This window comes from Myzus persicae, unplaced genomic scaffold (genome assembly GCF_001856785.1).
Source record: "Myzus persicae strain clone G006 unplaced genomic scaffold, MPER_G0061.0, whole genome shotgun sequence".
Taxonomy (NCBI): Eukaryota; Metazoa; Arthropoda; class Insecta; order Hemiptera; family Aphididae; genus Myzus; species Myzus persicae.
Window position 1 is genome coordinate 967,245 of NW_019101024.1, and position 19,784 is coordinate 987,028.

At 35.1% G+C, this 19,784-nt stretch overlaps 1 protein-coding gene across 1 annotated transcript in view; it reads right to left on the reverse strand.

Annotated features, from left to right (window-relative positions):
- Positions 1 to 479: 479 nt before the first annotated feature.
- The window catches only part of LOC111027313 (putative GPI-anchored protein pfl2), a 45,634-nt gene continuing 26,329 nt past the window's right edge, over positions 480 to 19,784 (reverse strand). Inside the window, exon 4 of the mRNA XM_022305660.1 lies at positions 480 to 1,437. Coding sequence (XP_022161352.1) covers positions 1,183 to 1,437 — 255 coding nt within the window. The 3' untranslated portion in view covers positions 480 to 1,182. The remainder of the gene's footprint in view (positions 1,438 to 19,784) is intronic.

Genomic DNA, 19,784 nt, shown 5'->3' on the forward strand with positions numbered 1-19,784 from the left:
TTGACACTCGTTATAAAATATTTTATACATTTAATAATTTTGAAAATAAAAACATAAACCAATTTATATTGATTTCAGCAGTTGCATATAACAAAAATACAAATATATATATAATATATATATAATACAAAACGAAGGCACTGAGGCACTGCGTACACTGTAGGTACATCATACATTGTGTAAACCATTTGAATATATTTAGTGAACATATTTTATTATTATAATATACTTGAGTGTAATTGGATAATTTTGAGCATTAAAAACCAATTTGTGTAAGGTATTTCATAAACACTGTCAATATCTTAGGAAGTACGATATTTATTTTATTTTCAGAACAGTTTATTATAGTAGGTAATAAGTAAAATAGCAATTTTAATTTTTTTTTAAGTTTTAAATTCTATATAATTCCCAAGATATTGCCTGACAATAGAATAGCTCTATGTATTGTTTGCATATGTAGTTAATAAATATTACTTACGTTATAAGTTATAACTTTAAACCATTTACGACCAATCCGCAATAAACTAATTTCGAGAAACATTAAAAAAAAAATAATAATAATCAACAGAGAACTATAATATTTCATACATTATACAATAAACATTAAACTAAATTAACTATACATACAAACATTATATTAATAATATATAGACAAAAGTTGCGTCATAGAATATCTAGGTAAAACAATAGTAAAAATAATAACAAAAGCTCAAAAAAATAAAAAATAAAATTAGAAATGACCTTCAGCTTTCCTACCATGCGAACAATTATTATATTATTAGTACCTATACGTAACAATACTGATAAATCCAACGTGAGAAAAACAAGTCAGGGAAACAGCGAAATCAATGACTTTTGGAATTTACCATACTTTGAAAAATATAAAATAATATTTTTTGTTTTTAGTCGAATCGACGCAATAGACACGGACACGATTTTTATCCTATGATATCATCATCTTATAGTGATAATGATTTAATGAACTAATTTTTGTTTTTTGTAAAGCGAACGACGATTCGCGTGGACACCATATTATAAATGTGTATTTCACATGTAGTTTAAACGCTTGACGGTAATATTACCGCTCAAACAGGGCGTCCGTGTGTATCCATTCCAAACATCTTGAACACCCTGCGCGTGTAAAGTGGACGGACTTTGCCGTCGACGCGAACGGCGCTGCGCTCAGCACTGGGCGGACGACGAACTGTTGTTGTTGTTGTTGTTGTTGCCGGGGCCGGGGCTGTGCCGGCCGGCGCCGTGTGACTGGGCTCCGTGACAGTGGGCGCAGTGCATGCACACTGCGCAGTTTCCCAACTTCTGAGCCAGCACGGCCCGGAACTTGAGCGCCGGTCCCAGTTTCATGTTCATGGTTCCGGTCAGGTGATCCTCGCTGAGCAGTGGCAACGCTGTCCCGTCGATCGACTGCTCCCGGAAACACTGGAAAACATTGAAAACACAAGTACGTCAATACATGCAGGTTTGCAGTTTTTTAATTATTATATCATATATAGTAATTAGAATTTGATATTTGTTCTATATATTATATTATAACGTCAAATAGGTTTGACTTTTCACGAATATTTTTCTTCCTTATACGACAAGACTAAGGTACATTCGAAAATATTTGTATCATTATTTTGAAGTGTCATATTATTATTATCTCTGTACAAAATCACTTTCAAATCCGACCAAATGTCGGATACATATCTTTCTTGTGTTCCTGCTTATTATTCCTAAAATCTAGATCCGACTAATTGCATACGTTTAACGCCAAAGAAATTAATAATATCACATTTTTATATAGATTACACTTACACTGATTCGTAGGAATTATTACTGAAACTTGAAAGATTAGGATATGAACATAATATATAGTTGTGATGTCGATTTTTTACGTCATACATCTTAAAATCAAGTTTAACAATAATTATTACTATAACTTTCACTACTAATGCTACAACTAGATTCTACAAAACCAGTCAATGTCGGGTGTTATATTATAGAAGAAATAAAGATGACACGTACGTGTTTTCATGTTATATATAGTAATATTATTACAGGTATGACCTGTCTCGTCGCGATGGTTGCCGGTTCTTAAAGTCTAATCGCCTGTGAGTGTCGGTGAGTATATTGTAAATAATATAATATAGTAACTCTACACGAATATAATATTTAATACATGTTATATGAATGACCTAACGCTTCTGAATATTGGCACATCGTCTGCTACCGCCGGTCTTTTACGCCCAGTGCAAGGACGAGGTGACGCTAAAACGCAATATTAATAAAATATAAATTATTATTACTACTCAGAGCACGATCTCATTGGAACAATCAAATTTCATCGACGGTGTACTTATATTATATATACGTACATAGGGCATACGAGCGGCATTGTATAATATGATAATATTTTATACTTCCAATGGAATTATAATCTGTATTTAGACTTAAGATGTATACCGCAGAGAGCAACACTGCCACCGAACCACTTTGTTCGTTTTAAACGCTCAATAGGTGTATACTCCGTATAGTTGCATCAGAATTCTGTTCCAATAACCTTTACAAATCCTGAAGAAGATTTTTGGAAAAGTATAAGACGAAGGTACGGAGGAGTGGAGAGCAAGGAAAAATAAGGAGTCGGAGAGACACTTCCAAAAACAAATAATATTGGACAAAATCAGGAGCCAATAATGTCCGTGGCCTGGACACCGATGGTGAAGTTAGAACCAATTTTTATTTATGATTATATGGGAGACAATCTAGTAGAAAAACACCAATTGAGAAACTCATTTTTAAAGGGAAGATAGAATTGAAAAGACGCAGAATAACGGAATGGAGGAACGGACTGGAAAACACAAGTAGCTGATTTCGAAAATGTATGTGCTACAAAACGGTCTTAATTTCTGAAATTTTCCCTAAGAAAAAGAAGAAGACCTTCAGTCCCAAACTAGAAATAAGTAAATATTCATGTGTCCGACAGGCGTTCACATAGGTAATATAATTTTAAATCTTTTTAAGAGATTTAAAATATGTACAATAATACATACTGAGTAAACTAAATTACTCGGTACATATGAATTATTCGTATTGATTTATTACCATCATGTAATTGTATACAATTTTTTTTACATAGATACTTTTTATTTTTTTTGCGTGGCTGTACATCTTCTTAATTTTGTATAGATTTGGGGGAGCGTGATAAAATGTATTTTGAATAAAATTATACACGATTATTATTGTTCATGGCTCACAAAGAGTATACCTACCTAATGTGGTGCAGTAAAAAATCTGCTGATACAATATGAGGAAAAAATACTGATTCGGGTAAAATGAAATAAACAAGCAGTAATTCTCCCGTTTTATAATACTGATGGTTTGCGTTTTTCAAAGATAATTTTATTTCTTATATTTGACGATCTTGTCTTTTATATTTTTTGTTTTATCCATCTGTAGGTATTGTATTTTCCCGACAATGTACAGGAAACGGCTGAAACGACCGGAGACATGCCTACATGCTATTATTATCGTGGAAACGAGTAAACGACCATAAATATTACACGTGGTAATAAAATGGCATTTCATATAACACGAGACTGGTGTGACACTGACGTCCGCCGAATTGCAGTGTACAGCAAAAAAAATGAACTTTAACCTCAGCCGATTGCGATTCGACGGACGTATACTGTTCACATACGTATATAAAATTAATCACCCTATTCGATTTTTCCAATGTAACATTTTCCATCAATAAAATACAGCCTTCAGTGGACCGAAAAGTATTTTTTTTTTCATTTCGTTACAATTAAACGTGCTTCGAATAAAATGAAACATAATATTTCTTTTAAAAACGAGGAAACGCATCCCACACACGGTTTCTGATATCTGTACGTAACATACGCCAAATGTATATTCAATAACCTGCGATGATAGGATGGTTACGTGCAATTTACTTGTTTTATATTTTCTTATACAATAAATCTCGCCATAAGGTATATACGATTTCATGGTCCAAACTCTTTTGACCAGATCGCCGTACATCCTCATACCTTTGCTCATACCTACAGTGGTGCATTAACAGAAGTTTAATTTATGCGGTTATCACACGGTTCACTTTTGATGATTCGACCAGATTGCACAAATGTCGGATTTTATACAACTCCGTTCATCGATCAATGTGTTTGACAACTTTATGATAAAGCTGATAGTTTTTTTTAATTAGATTTAGATGATTTGTCTGAAATTATTATCCTACAGAGTGGTAAAGTGACTAAATTCGTGGCTAAACGCCATTAAATATGTATGTAAATTTTGGTTCTTCGTCGAAATGGTATATTCTACTCCCATTCCAACTAGAAATGAATTTATAGAGGTGTTTCCTTGTTTTTTTTTTTCCAGATTATTTTAAAAAGTATAGAAAATTTTCAATTTTGACCTGTTTAAAGTACCAACTTTATCCAATTTTCTATCTGAAACCACCTTCAAAGTTGAAAATAGAAACATTTTTCTACAAATTTTCATGTAAGCACAGACACACAGACACAGACACAGACACACACAGTAAAACCAATACATTCATCGCTTCGCTCAGAATCTAAAACGTAGTTTATTCAAGAAAACAGAATATTTATTTAAAAGCATATTTAATATCATACAACTTCTAAGGATTTGTTGTGGTATATAACTACCTGCAACAGTCACAAACAAACCGAAAAATCTAAATTCACAGCCACCGACGTGCACGTGCCGAAATATTTTTATTATATTAAAAATATAATTGTATACGGTATCATTTATGTTTGGCTCACTTCGTATACATATAGGTACACAGCAAAACGCACGCAGGCAACAATATTATAAGACTATATAAAATAATACACAACTCTTTACTGACTACATATTAGTATGCCTGTGCAGCTACACACACACACACACACACACACACACACACACACACACACACACACACACACACACACACACACACACACACACACACNACACACACACACACACACACACACACACACACACACACACACACACACACACTTTAAAGTCACCATACACTATACGTCTATACTACCACTAGTTTATATACTACTACTCATACCACTCGCATACTACCACGGTTATACTACTACTACTACTACTACAACTACTATTACTACTATTACTACTACTGTTGCACCGAACGCGCGGCTTCCTCGTTGGTTATAATGTACGTGCGACGGCCACACGTCTCTCACGGTGAAACCATCACGTCTGACCTTTAACACTGACCTCACGAGATCAAGGACTGCCGTGGCCGGACGGGTGTGCGTTGTGCACATGTGTGCGTGCGCACGTGTATCGGTGTGTGTGTGTGTGTGTGTGTATGTGCGCGCGCGCGTGTGTGTGTTCTCTCCTCAAAAGTTCGACGTGCGGCGGCTGAGGCAAAAGGTAGAGGTCACATTCTTCGTTCCGCTCGCGGGGCCCCGAGCTACGGTCGATCGTCGTCGCCGTCGCCGTTGTCGTCTCTGCCGCCGCCTTTAGGACCGATCAAAACCAGATCGGATCAACCGGTTCGCGTGTGTAGTGCGTATGTATGTGTATATATTATACCGTCGAAACTCAAAACTAGTCTTTACCATATACCTAGTACAGCGTAGTATATTATAAAGCGACGGAGGCGATTAGATCCACCGCGCACCGCCGTCAGCTGGTTCCTACTGTTGCCCAATCATTTTTTTTTTTTTTTTTATCATGTTTCTTACCGTGAAAATCCGTACGCGACCACACGAAACAAAAAAAATAAACCACCTCTAAAAAAGAACTGGTCTGGTCGCCTTTTAGTTATTCCTACGTGTTTTTCTTGCGTAGTTATGTACAGTTTGAAAACAATCTACAATATTATCTATACATTTATTTCGTTTATTATATTATCATGTTTTGTCACAAACATTGTTGTCGTTATATTAATTTAGAAAAATAAATACGATTTAGGTTTGGGTCTGTTATTACGTTGAAAATTAAATACGTATATTTAGCTATGTACGTATTATGTTTAAAGGTAGGTCCTACTGCTGGATGCTTATTAGTTAGTGAGCATTCATTATCCTCATTATTTTGAAAATCATTAACTGTTTTGAAAATATATTTGTTTCTTAATTTTAAGTAATTATAAAACAACATTTTATTGAAATTATTATATTTTTACCATTTTTAATTTCATATTACCAAGAAAACTATTTTCTTTTTTTAAACTTGTTTTTTTTTAGAGAATACTGGTTTTTGAAAATCAAATTTCGAATAAACAGTTAAGTTGTAACATAGAAGTATTTAATATTTAGATAAGCGGAATACTCCGGAGGATAAATGGGACTCCTTAAAATATTGTTCTATACCTATACGTCGTCTAATCCACACATTATAACTTTATTGTTTTACTATTTTAAACTATTGCTGAATAAATCGTTGCTTAGTCCTTAACAATCAAAAGCGTTGAGCCACTATATGTACGGCACCATGATTTGTGCATTATCCACGTGTAAAATGCAATCATGATAACAATCGATGATTTCATTTCACGGTAGGATCTTCCGGATTAAGAGTCCGTCAAAGTAAGTTGTAATAATGTAACAAGTTATTATTAATTGCTATTATTATTATTTTTTACTAATAACTAATATCTAATAATATCAAAACTGAGTTATAAATCAAGATTTAAAGTCGATCAAGTAAATATTTGAACAAGGGATGATTATAATATGACTGAGTAATTTTTCGGGAAACGCATAATATACCTAACACAACCACAGCGATAATATTAATAATATAATAACGAGTGGGTTAGTCACTTCTGCGAAACAGTGGCGGCGAATGTAATAATGACGATATTGCGGTATTTTAAAGGAGGAGTTCGTTAGCAGCAAAAAATAAAAACGAAACAATGGGACTGTAAATTATTGTCACTGATTCGGAGGAAGCATCAGCAATAAAACGCACTCGGGATGACTGTGATTTTTTTTTCCAAATACGATTTCCGTCCGATAGAATAATATTATTATACTAACGACGCGACGGCAGTAAAACCTATACAGGCTGACCACTGTGCTAATGAGGTGCAATGGGTACATCCGCAGTGGCCACAGATTGTCAAGACCCGAAAAATACGTAGGTATCTCATTTTAACTGTGCATGTTTTGTAATTTTAATATATTATTTTGAGAGTGTAAGTAGTTTTCGAAGAAGACTATATTGTATTATATCGACGGTATTCAGAAACCAAATAATACTGAAAAAACAGCTTTTCCGTTTTAAATATTATAATGTTTGTTTTTACACTTTTTGAAAACAAAAAACACAATTTTGAAATTAAGATGGTCTACGCACTTATAAGTTTTAACCGAGCGCCGCCGTCGATATAGGTAGAGGCTAACATCGCGGCGGCAAAGTTTAAAAACCGCGCTCGATTGCTTTGCTCGACCATTCAACCTCTACTACTGTTTTTTTTCTTTATTATTTTCGTTTCTTTTTACCATTCAACGCAGCAGTTGTCGGTTCAATTGTATTGTGCGCGAAATGTAAAAAAAAAAACGAAACAATCTAAATGGATATAAAAAATTAACGTTTTTCACGGTCCGGCGTGTATTATTATTAGTGTACGCACGACCGCCCGTCGCCGTCGCAGTCGGTCGTGGTCACTGGTCAGCGGGCTGCATTTTTTTAATATTTGTAACTTTGTACTCACCCCTTCACCCTCTCCCACTTCGCAATACTGATTTATTTCTCCTCTCATTTCATCAAAATATCATTAAATATTATATTATTGTTATAAGTTGCAGGAAATGCATTGTGTAAATGTTACGCATGACACTATAGAGGTTTTTATTTTTAAAATATAACAAGAAAATTTGTTAAAAAGATAAAAATAGATGTGATTTGTCTAAAACAAAATTTGTTTATCTCTGTTTGAATTTGATGTCACTGGTCTTCTTTGATGTAAACAGATGCATATCATATACATATTTTAAAATTGAACTAATAATGTAATAGGTTCACAACTATAAGATTTTCAAATGAGTATTTAGATATAATATTTTTTTTAGGTCAAAGTGCGAATTCTGGTGAAACCTAGTGGATACACAAAACAGTTTGGGACAACCTCGATTGATTTTTGAAGTTTGGACTTTTACAAACGAGATTTGGTAAATTTTAGTATAAACAATCATTGTTTGAAAAGTCCAAAATTGTTAACTTATTGTGTGATAATTTTTCCTCTGCATTTAGCAAATAAAACTGGTATTTAATTAAAATATTATGCGTTGAGTTTAAAAAAATAAAAATAATTACTTAAGTTTATTAGGCAGGTACTATAAGCACAGAAAAATGTCACATAATTCGTAAAAATTATTATGCTTGTACCAACACTGATTGTTTATCCTAAGATTTAACAAATCTCGTTTGGAAAAGTTCAAACTACAAAAATCAATCTGACTTTGACCAAATTATTTTATGTATCTTAGATTTTAGCAAAATCAATCGGTAAATGTATGATATTACAGTATTTACCAACAGTAGTCAATGAAACCTAGGATTTACCAGTAAATCGTAGGTTTAACCGGTATTCATACTTTTACCAACATCACATACGAATTTAACCTGGCGGCGGATATAGGTACCTGCTCTATACCTAGGTATTGGTATCGGCATAAAGCGTGTGTATAATATATTATAATTTACAATATAATATCAGATACCTGCTGGCTACTTAGTGGTACAATGTGTGTGTGTGTGTGTGTGTGTGTGTGTGTGTTTGTGTGTATGCGTGTGTTCAGTGTATATCATGTATTCACGTATAACGCGCACCGTGACCCCAGAACGACCCGGCGCATATCTGTCTAAAACAAAAATAAAAAAATAAACCTCCTCCGGACCAGCTCAGTAATAATAATTACCACCGACTCCCAGCACCACATCGGGACGGGGCCGCACCCATAAGGAGTGAGTGCTGCAGAGTGGTAGAAAAGGACCTACAGCAGCAGCAGCAGCAGCAGCAACAACAACAACAACAGTGATAGTCCACAACGATATTATAATATTATTATTTTTTTTTTTTTATACATATACTTCGACGGTGGAAGAGATCGCGTGCCAGCCTCCGGGGGTCGTCGGGCACGCGCGGACCGTGTAATTTTCGGTGCAGCGATAACGGGGCGCCGCCACCTCCCCCTCAGCAGCCGACGGTGGAGTAACTTGCGGTCAACACGCGGAGTAGAACGCGATACGAGGTGCTGCTCGCATTGTCTTTCGGGAAACCCGCCCCGGGCGATGTATTTAATATTAAATATATTATTATCGTAAATACGCATTGTTCTCGTCGAGCGTGCGTTTTGCGGTAAAAAAAAGTAAACTTATTATAATAATTATTGCTATTGTACGGCGTGGTCATCGGTTTTCGGCGCCCCCGGCGAATTATTTTAAACGGCGAAAAATCGGGCAAATCGCCCGATATTCACCACGGCCAGAGTATCGAATAGGTATTTTAGGTGCACTCGTTGCACTTTGTATAATATGTCCGACCGGTTTTGATGACCCGATAAATACGAAATAAAAAAATATAAGACTGCGGTATTTTCCACGACATCCGTGTGCCAAATTACGCATACTTTTATAACTGTCGTAAATTTATTTGGAAATGCCATCTGGTTTTTAAATCATTGGCGGCGGCAGTGGCAATAGGTTGGCTGGGTCCGGAATTTTCTACTAATAAATCTTTATGGAATAATAATAATTGGTAGTTTACGCGCCGCTGAGTAAGGCTCACCCGTCATGATTTTTAAAGTTTCATCGAAAAAACTCTCGATTTATTATGTTATTAATAATGTGATGTGAAATAGTAAATTCGTCACCAGTTAATATTCAAGTAGAGTTAGATCTAGACTGCAGCAGCATGTTATAGTCTAATAGTATAGTAAAATGAGGATAAATAAATAAATAATTTTTGTTTAAGAAATTAATTGGTCGTGCGTAATAACTCCACTCGTGAAAAATACAACGTGATAATATGAGATAATCAGTTAGATTCCATTCGATATGATATTTTCTTATGACTTATACACAATCATATAATTATTATGACTATACGCCACTGCAGCATAATATTCGACAGAAAATTACAGTCTCCGGTCTAACTATACATGTTCGAAACCTGCAAAGAAGGATCAAATTATGAACAATTATCCAGTTAGTTTGTTTAAAAGACATACATCACCTCGGCCGATCACGCCCATTTGTTTTTTAGCAGACATATTTTGGTATGTAATTTGTAAGATTTCATAAGACCATTTATGAATTACGTACTTAATTATGAGGCTTAGTCAAAATTATAAAAACATTATTTGCACCTGTATGGGCGGTGCTGCAAGCTGGTAACATCACTCCCGAGTTGAGTCCAGAGTTCCTGACCGTGTTTTTTTTTTTTAGAGTATTGAAATAACAGTGCACACTCACATAGTAATCGCAAATGTAAACAGTCGTACGAAATCGTATAAAGTTATATTATATAAACACTCAATGCCAGTTTGATATTTTTTTGAAAATGTGTGACGTATACATACGTGCACGTGCTTGTTAAAAAGTTTATTTCGTCTCCGATTCATCCAAACCCTTACTGCGTATAATCACGCGTCGATTATATAATATATAAGATCGGTCAGGTGTATAGTTCACGTCAGTAATGTTGTATGAGAGTGAGGGTGAAAGACCATTATTGCGATCGCGTTAGGGTGGATAAATTGGATAAAGTTCAGAGGCTGTTATTTCGAGTATAACAGTCGCAGTAGGTATACGGTGGGTGATGGGGACGGTTTGCCGAGGGGAGGTGAACGACGAACGATTTACAAAATGCTATCCTGAACCCTTAGCCTTGGGCCGTGTGTACAATGACTTCAATTTCTATACGTAATACGTATATATATATATATATATATATACCTATTACACAAGTTGATTGACAATAATAAGTTTTACACTTTTACTGCATGTCCGAACACTCAGCTGAAATTTGGTCACGGATTGATTTCATGGTACTATGGCATTTAAAGACAGGTTCGACCCTTCCTATTTTGACCCAAGCTGATGGTGTTGTCCGACTTTGTGCGGTGAAGCGGTACACACTTCACGTCATAATAAATTTAATCCACAAAACAGTGATTTTCGTTTTGATTTTCTGCGTATAAATTAAAGACAAATTTATTTAAATATACAGATGAATTAAACATCGGTTAACATTACATGGTGGTACAATAACTGTATTAGATTGTATCATTAAAATATCTGCAGCAGCGTTCAGTATTTAAATTAAATTAATATTATGAAAAAAAAAACCGAACCCGTATTTACTGAAATTATAAAGTTTATACTTCTATATTTTGATATGTAAGACACATATTTTCCTAAGGTGGTAAGACGATAAATCATTTAGTATCTTTAAAAGTATATAATCTATGTATCACCTTGCGTTTTAATTAGATTAAGCAATATCATTTATATACATTATTGTAGTAAACATATATTAATCTAAAGTTACACACCTCGCATATCACTGTGGGTTAATATATATCCATGATGTTACTATAAAATTATGCACCTGATCGAAACGCGGAGGACATTCGAGCTGCATATATATATATCTTATATAGAATCACTTATTTTTATGATCTATACACTTTTCTTCGTAATTTCATTATTTTCTAATCGTTATTCAATTAACGTACACTTTTACTATCATTAACAATTATAGTCATCACTCTAAGGTGTATACTATGCATTTGATCTAATAATTGCTGTTAATCAATAATAATAATTCAACCTGCATATATAACTGCTATATGAAATTATAAACGCATTTGGATAATTCAACAAAAAAATGACACAGTATAGTGTTCCATTTATTATGCTTTATTCGTTTTATCTCATTGGTGGGTATATTTTGACATTTGATTTTTTTCCAAGGATTATGCACAGCCTGTGCGCTGCTGCGGGCGTAACTTTGAACTCACCGGCTTCGGAAGAGAATAAAAGGTAAAAGACCCAATTTCAAAATGTGCATGTTCTGCCGTCGACAAACTGCTGGCTGTACGTTAAAACGAACGGCTTTTACATGGTTAATGACAAAAATATATATCCACGACAAACATTTTACACTGCCACCGCCGCCGGTCGATCGTTTCCCCAGAGGAATAGACAAGCCGGCCGACAAGCTCCTATATATTTTATTGTATAAATAATATAATAAATATAATACGGTGAACGGATTACAACGCGGGACAGTGCGATAGGGTGGAGAGTTCAAGGCTTTTGGTATGCACAGTTTTTCACGGTAGGTAACCTTCACGCGAATAGTATAATATTGTTTGTATCTCTTTGTGTGTCAGTCATCTGCTGGACACTCATTGTTCGTCCGCGTTTCCGAAGACGATATTTTTTCACATGTTTTTTTTTTTTCAAAACCGCAACGAACCATGACGAATTCCCATTGGGTTTTGTTCTGCATTTGGTCAGACGTAAAGTTGGTTTCGGTTACATTCACGCACACACACACACACACACACACACACAGCTAGCGAGCGTGAACACACACCACACACGTATTAAATATTTTATGTCGATCGAGTAATATCATTATTCGTTATTCGCACATAATAATTATATTATTATGCAGCCCGTATCGGCATCTCCTCGCACAGTTTTGCATCTCAAATTTCGTATTGTAAAAAAAAAAAAAAATAACAAAACAAAGTATAGACAGTATAAAAACCTACATTCTTGTCCCGGGGGGGTTAGGTTTGTACGCGCCGAGGTCAAATCCGAAAACGAAAAAAATAATGTAAAGGCGTGGGCATCATCCCGGTGGGCGTTCGATACACATATTATAATATTATCTTTACGGTTGTTTTTTCTTCCGATGACCCGGCTGACCCGAGATCTGGTTCTGCCGACCTCCGGGCACCCATTCCGGACCGCTGTGCCGTCGTCGGTCGGCCCACGGTGTTGTTGTTGCGGTACACTTATCCTCCTCTTAACCAGCTCGTAATCATACGCACACGGCTGTACAATAATAATATTACGTACGATTATATTATACCGTGTACACGCGATCGTGTACAAGCACAGCGCGTATAGCGTGATCGACAATCCGAACGAATAATATGATAATAAGCCGCATAAAAATGTCATTGTCGAACGGTGTAATAGTAACGCAATATGTACCTGCGGACTTGGCGCTCTTATCAGTGTAATATTAACTCTTTTTTTTTTATGAACACGGGCAGTGTGTGACGAACTACGAACTACTCTGAACAAATATCAAAAACGACATCGATACGACGCATACAATTAACGCGAGATAAACGACGTCAACCGGTGTAACGCTATAACGCTCGTTTCACCTCGTGGGCGCGTTTATTATTGTACGCGGCAAGTGTGAGTCGTAAAACCGTAGGTACATATTGTTCGATGTATTATATATTTATATTTATGCGTGGAGAGGTGTCTGCTGTAGGTATCTCTTTATGTTTTTATCGCCGGAGAAGCCAGTTAGTTAGTCGAAATCAAATATTAAACTTTCCGGAAAATGATGTCACCGAGTAAACAATACAGCATAATCTCGACGGTGCAAACACAACGATTATAATAGAGGTGTGTACGTGCAACACATAACGCGTTATAATAAATACAACAGTGCTGCAGTACCACAATAATAATATGTAATACGTGTACATTAGTGTGTGCTGTGTGTGTAGGTAGGATATAGTATATTAAGTTTCGTGTACAGGTTAGGTATACGGTCACAGCAGTGTTCGCCGCCGTCGCCACTGCCACTGTCGACAGACGTCACGAAAAGAAATAACAACAATAATAATAATAATAATAATAATAATAATAATAATGAAAAAGGCGCAGCGCTCATTATGGTAAAACACCGATGACTTGTGACCCGTAAACGACCTTGCCCGCCGTCGACATGGTAGGCGGTTAATGGCGACCCGTGCGTGTGCTGCACGCCCTCCCCTCTTCACTGCTCGGTCGAGGACGACGGACACAAATATAATGATAAATGAAAATAACTATAATATAAAATATACAGGTGTGCGCGTGTGTGTGCATCTGTTGATCTAGAATATTATTGTAATTAGATGGCCTGCACGTGACGGAACGGAAAAAAAACCGAAGTCGCGCTGAAGAAGTCTCCGACGGAGGGAATTCGATCCGGATTTATACGGTCGGTCGGAGAGTTGAGACTAATAATAATATCGTTTTGCCGACGATCGTCGGGGCAGGCGCAGCGCTCGGTTTGGCCACGTCGCAGAAAAGTCGTCGCTCGAGACCGCTTTCGGACGGCCGTCGTCGTCACTATATATAGTAATAATAATAATATGATGACATAAATATCATTATGTCGGTGAACGACCCAAAACGCGTTTTATGTAACACTAAGAGACGACTAGCGGTGTAAGTATTATTAATTATTAAATTGTGCGATCGGTTCGGGAAACCACACGTTACAGCTCGGCAAGGAGTGCGATACGGTGCGGACGGTTTTGGCGTGGGGAAAAAAAATCGAGTTTGCGGCGTCTGAAGGCTGACCGAAACTGTGGGGTGGGTGAGCGACGAGGCAATTTTTAAGCAATTCAATTTTAAGAGAAATATTTTTTACAAAAAACGAGTAAGACTGGTTCCTTCCAACTAGCGTATGTCGATGTCAATGATAACATTTTTTTTTTTTTTTATGAACTACTTATACACATTACAAGCATTATAATAAGATTAATTATGTACATTATGTATACGTAAAGTACCTATACAGGATGATCTATATTATCTAATCAGTTATCATTAGGCTTAATTAATAATAAATATGTAGGTAAATGTATGTAGATATTTTCCAAGCAAAGTAACACAGGGGTGCCCATGCCCCATAACATATTTGTACACAACAGACAACTCCGATTCAAGTCATAAGACTTAAGACACTTACAAAGTTAGAACTAAACTAACGACCGATTCAAAATTCTAGTTCATTTATCGAAATTATCAGAAAATTATTCAACTCCAGAGTAAGAAATGAAATATATAGAGGCACTATCGTTTAAAAGAACTTGAATGATTACGATAAAGATAATACATTTTTAATATTTTTTTTCATTCAAAATATTGTGCTGATAATATGACTACAAGTCTTAAAACAAAACACTTACATTAATCGAAAATGACTGTTTAATCTTTAAACAATATATTAAACAGCATATTATTCTTCTGTACCTATTAGTTATTACGCTGCAACGAAGCGGTCAATATCAATACTATGTATACATGTAATACATTTATATATTATACATTTATATACCAGTTTTAATATTCAACGCACGACCATCATGGTATACGGTTTGAAATGTCCACTGCCGATTACGAAAAAAAAAAAATATGAGACCGTTCGAGAAGCCATTAAAATGTCCGACAGCTTCCTCGCTCCGCGCTTTCCTAACGAGTCGTTAACCTAATTAACTTAGAAATTACATTACGGTGCGAAGAAAATATTTGCTGTACTTACTATAAATATAATATTATACACGCTATTCAACATTTTTACCTAAGCCCCGAACACACACGTACCTATTAAACTGTACACATATAACACAAAATACAAATACGAAATACTGTTTAATTTTTCTTTTATGGTTTTGAGTTTGTTAACGTATATGGACATAAAATATAATAAAACACATTAATAGTTGAATAAATTCAAAACAGACAATGCCATGTAATTATAGACATAATAACTGGCTGCAATTTGAAATGGTCAAACATATAGGCTAACACTGAAAAAATCAAATACGAAAATATCGATGGCTATTAGTGCACATTGCAAACATATTATATGATTTAGGTTTATTATAAATTCACTATTTTCCAAATATACCATCATTAAATGCGCTATATCATTGAAATAGTTAAAACATCTTTATTGTTTAGTATAGATATTACCTATGCATTGTACATTGTATACTTAGTTGTCAAAATGTCAATTGATATAATACGTGACGTGTAAAAATATGTGTAACTGGCATTGTTGATTGGTATTAATATTCTGAGGCTTTTACAAAATGTGCGAAACCATTATTATTGTATGGAAATCGTTAACAATCGACGAATAAAATAGTTTAAGATTTGGCTAAACGTACATAAACGTACAAAATGGTCGACCTTAACCCAGAATTGGATCGTGCCAAAACGTCTGGCTGAGTTTTCAGCCGCCGCAGTTGACGACTAAAATTAATGTTTTTAGCTATTGCCAAATGTCGGTTGACCAGAAGCGGCGCAATTGCACAGGTGACTCGTGAATCAGCGTCGAACAAACTGCCACAGAGACATTTTACTACCACTACCACTCATCACAGAAATACTATTATTGTGGTAAAAGAAATCATTCGTGTAAATAATTAGATATATTTCGTGTGGGCTATAATCTTAGTTGAGAAATCAAATTACTACCATAAAAAGAGAACTCTGATTGAAAAGAATTGTTTTTATTTTTTATCACTTAAACTTACGTAAAAAAGTTACCGTGAGTTTTATAAATATATATATATATTGTAACTTATAATGACCATTTTCATACTCGAATGACATTTTGCATGTAACAGTGATACACCGATACTGAAAAGATAAAAGCATAGTACACAGCCAACTTTTTCCTTTATCTAGTTTCTTATCTATTTATGTAGCTTTCCCGCGCGACACCGTTCAACGATGGAACTATCCATATTTTGTACAGAACTTTCAATGCATACTTGAATATATTTTTATCTAACATTTCATACGATTTGCATTCATTAAGCCACTAAGAAGTTGCAAGTATGTCTCGTGGCGCCTCGCCCTATTAAAGTATATTAAAATGCAAAATGTATGCGTTATCGACGAAAGTTATGGTGAAAACAAATGAAATATTGAACGAGATACGAAATGAAAACATTTCACGAAATAGGTACGTCACGAGTATTATTGTATAATAGTAGTACCTATTAGGGAATCCATAGTGTATTATAACGCAAAACAATAATAAATATTATAGCTCATCGGTTAACCCACTACCATTGAGAGGATGAGGTCATGATGGTATTTATCACATAGACGTCCGGATGATAATATTATTAAGTTACCACCCGTGGCGAGACTGCAACGAGACCCGCGGCTCACGCATCGGCTTTTTTACACATGTAAAATTGAAAAATCACTTTTTCACCGGACGGCTCGGCGGCGGCGCCCGTCCATCGGAATACGGACCGCGCGGTTACCGTGGTACATAATATATGCGCAGCACTATATTAATTCATATATATATATATATATATGTATACACACCGACATACCGTATACTATATACGTACAGCGGACTCGATCGTTTTCTACAACTCAGACGGACACTATTACGACGATATACACATGATGATCACCGGTCGTGACCTGGTATATGTTTATATTATAATGATATGTACACATAATTCGCACCGCAGTCCGTCAGCATATACCTATACATATGGACCACATTCGACATTCGTGTCCAATGCGAAGTCTCTCTCTTGGTACAACACCGTGCACTGTATATATAGATTTAGATTTCGCTCGACTTTAAGCCGCTCCCGTCACGCCATGTTGCGCCGAGGACTTATCCCCCCCCCCCCTTAGGGGTACGGACGAAGGGGAGACCACCGCCGTGGCAGCCACCGTCCATTAGTGTGCTCTAATCACGCGGAATATCTGTGAGCGAGAAAATTGTCGGCGTAACGATTTAATTGAAACGTTTATATTATTATACAGGGGGCGGCGGACGGCACGCGAGACCACCCGGTCATTGTTGCTCGAACATTATAGTATATTTAGATATATATTGTAGTAAGACTCGGCGCATGCGCACGTTATATTACGTTATAATACTGCGCACCATGTGCATATGCACTTTTCCGGCTGCTCAAGCGTCAACATTTTAACCAAAAGTCCCGCAACTGTATAGGGCCACATTATTAGCAATAGCATGGTAATTTCGACTAATTAGATTTATGAATTTATCGCCAAGTGTGCTATAAATATTAGTTTAATAATTATTCATATATTTCCCGATTTAACATGACGTGTTAAGTGCATTTTTGATACGATCAGTAGAACCTATATACGTTTTCAAGTACCTAATGTATGATATCTATTCGTGAAAACTGATTTTAAATGTAATGATATTAATATATTCAATATTATATGATATAGAATACACCAAAATATAAGGCTAATTTACTATAATTTGGATGTAAAAATAAGCACTTATTTTTTGTTTATGAAACGCATGGCAGCATTGTGTATATTATACATTTTAAGTGCATTGTTATGGTACATTAAGGTGTGATCCTTAGTTATAATAATATTATATACCTACAAGGTGATTCATCAAGAACACTCCCTTGTACATTCACTTAAATAATGAATTTATTCAAATTCTGACTTTTGGCTTTTAAAGCAATAAAGACCATTATTTTGTCTAGAGTGTACTGTTGTCATATAAACATACTTTTTTCCAAATCAAAACAAACTTTTTTTAGAGTAAATTGTTCGGAAGTTAATTTTTTTGAAAATGTATCGAAATAAAAATTTGAACAAGTAGTAAGTTATCCTGAGGTGTTAAAATGTATAAAATAAGGATAACAATCCTTAAATATGGTTTTACAAGAATGTAAAACCGATTTAATATTGAATTAATTTTATTACTCTGACAAATATTGATCAATTAATATTGATTACCTACCTACTCTGATGTTCAAATCATCATATCCACCATATCTTCCAAACCTATTATATTATGGACCTATTATATCAGTAAACAGAGTTAAATAACTTGTTTGAGGTTTGAATTATATTTCATACGCATCAAGATTTTCAAAAAAGTCATCTTCACCTGTCAATAAATTAACAAGACAAATTATGATTCTCATTTTAAAACAAAATGTGGTAGTATCGCTGCAAAACACTCCATAAAAAGTAACAAATCTAAATATGTAGTTAAAAAATATGGAAAACTACTACAACATTTTAAAAATCAGAGTTTGAATAAATTCATTATTTAAAGAAAGAAGGGGGTGAGCATGCAAGGTGAATCACCCTGTATGCCACGGATCGCCAATTTCTGCTGATAAATGTACACACCCGATGTAGCGACTGGCGTGTTAGTGCAAAACTGCAACAGTGTTTTATAGTTTTGAATAAAACTAAATAAATCTGTTATTACTATTATAATAATATACACAGATGACGACGAGATCGTGTCGTGTCGCCGACAAACTATATTATATTATACTATTATTATATATATGATATTTTTACCCGCATAATTTAATATGTGTGCGTGACCTGCAGTGTGTGTGTATGTGTGTAATGTGTATAATGCATATGGCATACATGTTATAGGTCGCGGTGTGAGTCTGCTTTGTATAAATTATACACGAGCACCGCCCACGAAAACTTATACGGTCTGTTTTTTTTTTTCGTTTGTTTGTAGAAACTCCTCTCGCGAGACGCAAAACAATTATAATTTATGTAGGTACCACAGAGTTTTATCCAAACACGACACCAGATGCCAAACATTTGGACACGTTTATCAACGATCAGTCGTCGAAACTGCGTTAAAAATAATATTATAGATTATATTTTAAGTTTTGCAGGACATTTAAAAAATGTATTTATAACGAAATTATTTT